A 5155-nucleotide genomic window follows, 5' to 3' on the forward strand; every position below is an offset into this window, starting at 1 on the left:
AATATGAGTCCTAAGCATCCCAGAAACGACACAGAAAGTCATGAAGTCAAACATAACTTTTAAAAACACAAGTATAAGCTCATGAGGCCACGATGGTAAAAAAAACTACATTTCCGCAAAATGACGTCACTTCCGGTTTCGGGCAGGTCATGCGGTCATGTGATAGTTCACGCTGATGGACGTAGGAAGTGTTACAAACAGCTGATTGGATCTGCGAAGCATGTTTCTGGAATATCATGTTTTTGTTGCTGCAAGTGATTTTTATGCAGTTTTTGCAAAGCCATATGTGGAAGGAAACTGTGACCTAGGACAAGCTGATGGCATAAGATGTAAGTACAACTCCTCCAGTTTCATATGCAAAAAAAATTATTGCGCTAGCTTACGTGGTTGCAGAGCTACCGGGATTTAAAAATAGTTACACAAAACAGAGCGTGCCCACTCCGATCGGCTGTAAAGGGTTAACTCCACCAATACCTCTTATTTTTGGCCCAATCAGCAGTGATGGAGCACTTGAGAAGCAGTCCAGTCAGTGTGAAAGCTCTCCTGCTTTGATGGCTTTTGAGAACCAGCGTACATTTTGATTGGCTTGAAAGCCAAATGTTCACAGCATCATGTGGCCGTTTTGTACTGATGTTTAAGTGCTAGCTTTTTGGCACCTGACACCAGCCCTAATTTTCACAAAAAAAACAAACAAAAAAAACCCTGCGTGTGTTTCCAGCCGCAAACGAGCTGAAGAAACGTCTGATTTAAATCCACTCTGGACTTCCAGTGCCACTCCAGAATTACAGCCGCCTCAGATTTCTCGCTTGGCAGCCGTTTGTTCCGTTCTGTGGCAGGAGTGCAAATAAAGAGCTCAAAATATGTATAAATAGTCCTACAGTGGATTTCGGCTAATTTGTGTTTGAGTGGGGAGGACCTCCAACCGCCATCCCTCCCATGAACTCAAAGCTACAGACACTGACCAACAGACAGGAAAGCCATGGCTAAATTATCCAAACCTTGAGCTGAGGTGGACTTACCTAAGGTCTGGTTTGGGGTCGAGTCCTTAGATTCGTCATGCTGCTAAAGAAAGATGAGCCTTAACTGAGACTCGGGAGGAGTGTGTGTGTGTGTGTGTGTGTGTGTCTGAGGGTTAATTAAGGAGGACAGGGATCCTCTCAGGCACACTCATTAAATGACTATTTGGATTAAGATAAAAAATTCATTACTCTGTGGAGTCATTGAAAGGGGAAGACAAAGAAAGAGGGAGAAAGAGAGAGACGCCAAAGTGGTCAAGTGAGTATCGCGGGGTTTCACGTGTAGCTTTAATGATGACAGCAGCTTCCTTTAAAGGTTCAACACACAGGCACTGACCTTCCTCCAGGTTCAGACTGATGAGGACCGGCTGCTGTGTGCCGCCACACTGAAACGACCCGGAGCCGATACCCTCTCATTGGACCTTTTATGGGTGCTAAATACAGACTATATATAACTGATGCATGAAGACTTAAAACCATTTACAGCTTTAATCACAAACTTTTGTTATTACCCTTCTGCCCAAGCTTCAGTGGTGCCAACATGCTGTGTTTATATAAGGCAGGGGTGTCAAACATAAGGGCTGGAAGCCAGAATCTGCCTCACAAAGACTCTAATCCGGCCTGCTGGACTGCTTTTGAAAATATGAAGGAGGTCATAGGTTATTCTACAGTAAAACCTTCAGTTTTATAATAACTATAGGAGTCTTTTCTGTAATTTTATACATTATTTCTTACACTTGAAGCCCAAAGACTCATCTGACAGATTTCTTTCCTTTACTACATCAGCATGTAGAAAAACTGACATTTACTGCTGTGATGGCAACTTTTTTTCTGGATTTAAGATATCTTGACGTATTTGGTGGCATTGAACTTATGTCTTAACATTTCAACATTTCACAGGTACCTGAAATAGTAGAGATGGGATTTGAGAACCCACGACATCTGCTTTATGGCTGTTGTGTTGATGCATGACTGTTTGGTTTCATGTGCAGGCTGTTTGGACACAGTGGAGCCTGCAGCGCTTGTGGACAGTCTATACCTGCCAGCGAGATGGTGATGCGAGCACAAGGCAGCGTTTACCACCTGAAGGTGAGCGTGATCTTCTACCAGTCCAGCGTTGTCAACCTTACATGTTTTCATCTTTTCAGACCGGTGAAACTTTTAATCCAATTTTTTTTTTTTCTTTAGTGTTTCACGTGTGCAACATGCAGGAACCGCCTGGTTCCCGGCGATCGCTTCCACTATGTCAACGGGACAATCTTCTGTGAGCACGACCGGCCGGGAGGAGGCCTGCTCGGCGGACACTCAACTCCACTGCAGGGCAACAACATCATGTCTGACCAGAAGGTGAGAGGCAGTTTCTGGACTAAGACTTTTTTGAACAGTGACATCATTTTCATTCAGGAAGATTTTCATGAAGCAAAAATGTGAGCTTAACTGCTGATGAATTGGAGAGTATTTTTTGCTCCATCCCCCTTTTTTCAGAGGCTTAAATAGAGTTTGATAGTTCAGTCAAAAGTTGCTTCATCAGCAGCTGAGAGTAATTTTCTCCGTGTTGGGGAGAAGATCTGGAGATGATTCAAAATGTGGTGTTTGCACCTGGAAGTAGTTTATGTGGACTAACAGCATGCAGATAAAAAGAGTTCTTAATGAAAATGAAACAGACCACTCCAGTGGATTGGAATTTTGTTTTGTTGTTTTCCAGTCAGTTTAACTTTAATGCAGACTCATGGATGTTTATCCAAGCTGGTGATTGGTTTGGTGTATAACCTCTTCTCTTTACCATCTACAGGTCTGCTGAGGAAGAGGATGGAAAACCAAATGTGTGCCTTCTCCCCCACCTTTTTCCTCTTCACCTTCTCCCCCTCGCTGTAAATCCCACCGCTGGTCAACCTCCCTCTGATCTCGTGGACCCTTGCCGCTGGTTCAGATTTTAACTTCCCAACAGACTCTGAAGATGACGAGGAGTAAAATCTGAAAGAGATCTGTTGGGATTTCACTGATTAGCTGTGGCCTGGCTGAAAGAGGAAAAGTGGAACTGTCCCATTTGTGTGATTTTAATTTTCCCAGCCAGCCAGTTACTGTGGACATTGAATGAGGAGAAGACAATGAAAGCAATGTGACTCCTGCAGGAGGTGAACTATATTTGACCACATATTTGAGTAAAACTCGTTTGGGTCTGTTGTGTCGTCATTTGAGCTACTCGACGTTTCCTTCGACACGCTGAGAGACACCTGGACACCATAACATCTGTACTGACTTAAAGACGTGTACTTCTCTGTGAAATATTCACATTTTAGCGAGTTAGTGAAGAGAAATTGCTCCCTAGTGGCAGTGTGAATGTCACAGACAATGGGATTGATTTCTCCATGAATTTTAAGACTGTCTTTTCCCAGTTAAATCAGCTCGTTCTCCTCCACATGTCTCATATCAGTGACTCTGTATGACCTGTTTTAGTCTGTGCAAGCTGCTTTGCAACCCACCTCCACCTGAGCTTCTCTTTTTAATGCCGTTTCTGACTTCAGTGTCATATCTGCTGACATTGATACCTGCTCTGTTCTATATGTGAAGGGAGATGTACTGCCATATATATATAAATGACTACAAATGGAAACCAAGAACAGTCGTCTTTTGACTGTAGTGTCAAAAACAAGGACAGACCCTTTATTTAACTTACTTTATTAAAGACTGGCCTTGATTTTTAATTCTTCCTGTTCTCAGGAAGAAGCTACTATCACTGAGTTTCTGTTGTGGAATAAAACATCAGCTTATGCATATGTGCAGTTCCTGGCTCCCAAGGTGAGTCAGTCCCTATACACTCCCATGTTATAATGTCCAACTTTGAAGCAGTTTTCTCCTAAATAACAGGTGTACGGTGGGGTTCATTTGTTTATAGCTGTTTGGATTTTATTGATGCTTAAAATAACTAGCTTGCTCACTTTTAGCTGACAACGTGGCACAGCACCTTCTCCTCCAAATATGGTCACTTCCAGCTCCAGAAAACCAACATGGCGGAGGCCAAAGAATGATAAAGTTAAAGTTACAACAGTGGGTGACATGGCAGTGGCCAAGTCCAACTTTTCCTTCTACTAAGAAGAATTAAGAGTGTGAAGGTAATACTCTTTTAGCAAAACAATGTTTATGTTGTTGTTGTTGTACTGATGGCATTAGTGCTGTGGAAGCTTTACCATGTGAACCATTGTAGGATAAAGTTATAGTGCGCTAAAGTTGATTCCACCTGTCTCCGTGTGCTGATGGCGATTAATAAAACAGCTAAGACTGATTATTTGAATAAAGACTCATCTGACAGTCTGAGTTAACCACAATCTGTGCCACAGTTTCATTTTTTAATTTTGTTGCCTCATCTCCAGTAAACATGATAACAACAAAGTAAAAATGCTAACATTCTTTATTGATTTAGGAAACTGTATTTAAAGAAATATTAAAGCAGGCTTTGATATTTATCTCCTATCATGTTTGCCCTCGATGTTCATTTCATACAGAGTAGATGAACCCTGCCTAATTTTCGTTATGTGGCTCAGCCAATCAAAAGGAAATGGGAGGGGGGGTAAAAATACAGTGTTTCACTGTTTTGTTTTTCTATTTCTGGCTCTGTGTGATGTCATGATGATGGAATTAGCCCTGCCCACTTCTCTTTACATGGTCCAGCCAATCAGAAAAAAGTTGAAAGGGTGGACTTGTTTGAGCGATGCTGCACTATGGACCAAAATAAGATAGTTTAGGCTTCAGCATGCTCTAAATACTCAGTTTCAGACAGGTTTTACTGCTCTAGGATGTTTGCAATATCATAAAAATGGAATCAGTTCCGCCTACATCTGTTTACGTGGGACAACAGAAGGATGGGAGGAGCTGAAACAGCAGCTAAAACCGCTCAATACTCACTTTCAGACAGGTTTTTCTACTCTTGGATCCGTGTGATGTCAGAGGGAGAATATCCCTAATATGGCCACCTCAGCCACAGAAGCTTCATCGCCCTGCAGTCTGGACCTTCTGTTTCTGAAGGGCAGTCCTTCAGAAGTGGTTGGGCAGTATGTTTGTTGGCATGATCACAAAGCAGCCTAACCAAGCTTCAGTTAGTTCTTTGTTTTTAATGTCAAACTGCACAAACAGTCATCCTC

The 5155-nt window shown here is 42.4% G+C and overlaps 1 protein-coding gene across 2 annotated transcripts in view; it reads left to right on the plus strand.

The window, feature by feature from the left end:
* The window catches only part of lmo4a (LIM domain only 4a), an 18333-nt gene extending 13991 nt beyond the window's left edge, over window positions 1–4342 (plus strand). For both annotated transcript variants that reach the window (XM_005946228.2, XM_005946227.2), the window contains exons 3-5: window positions 2009–2105; window positions 2205–2363; window positions 2809–4342. In XM_005946228.2, coding sequence (XP_005946290.1) covers window positions 2009–2105; window positions 2205–2363; window positions 2809–2817 — 265 coding nt within the window. In that variant the 3' untranslated portion in view covers window positions 2818–4342. The remainder of the gene's footprint in view (window positions 1–2008; window positions 2106–2204; window positions 2364–2808) is intronic.
* The last annotated feature ends 813 nt before the right edge of the window (window positions 4343–5155 follow it).

This window comes from Haplochromis burtoni, unplaced genomic scaffold, assembly GCF_018398535.1.
Source record: "Haplochromis burtoni strain Fernald_Lab_line unplaced genomic scaffold, NCSU_Asbu1 Contig_469, whole genome shotgun sequence".
Classification (NCBI taxonomy): domain Eukaryota; kingdom Metazoa; phylum Chordata; class Actinopteri; order Cichliformes; family Cichlidae; genus Haplochromis; species Haplochromis burtoni.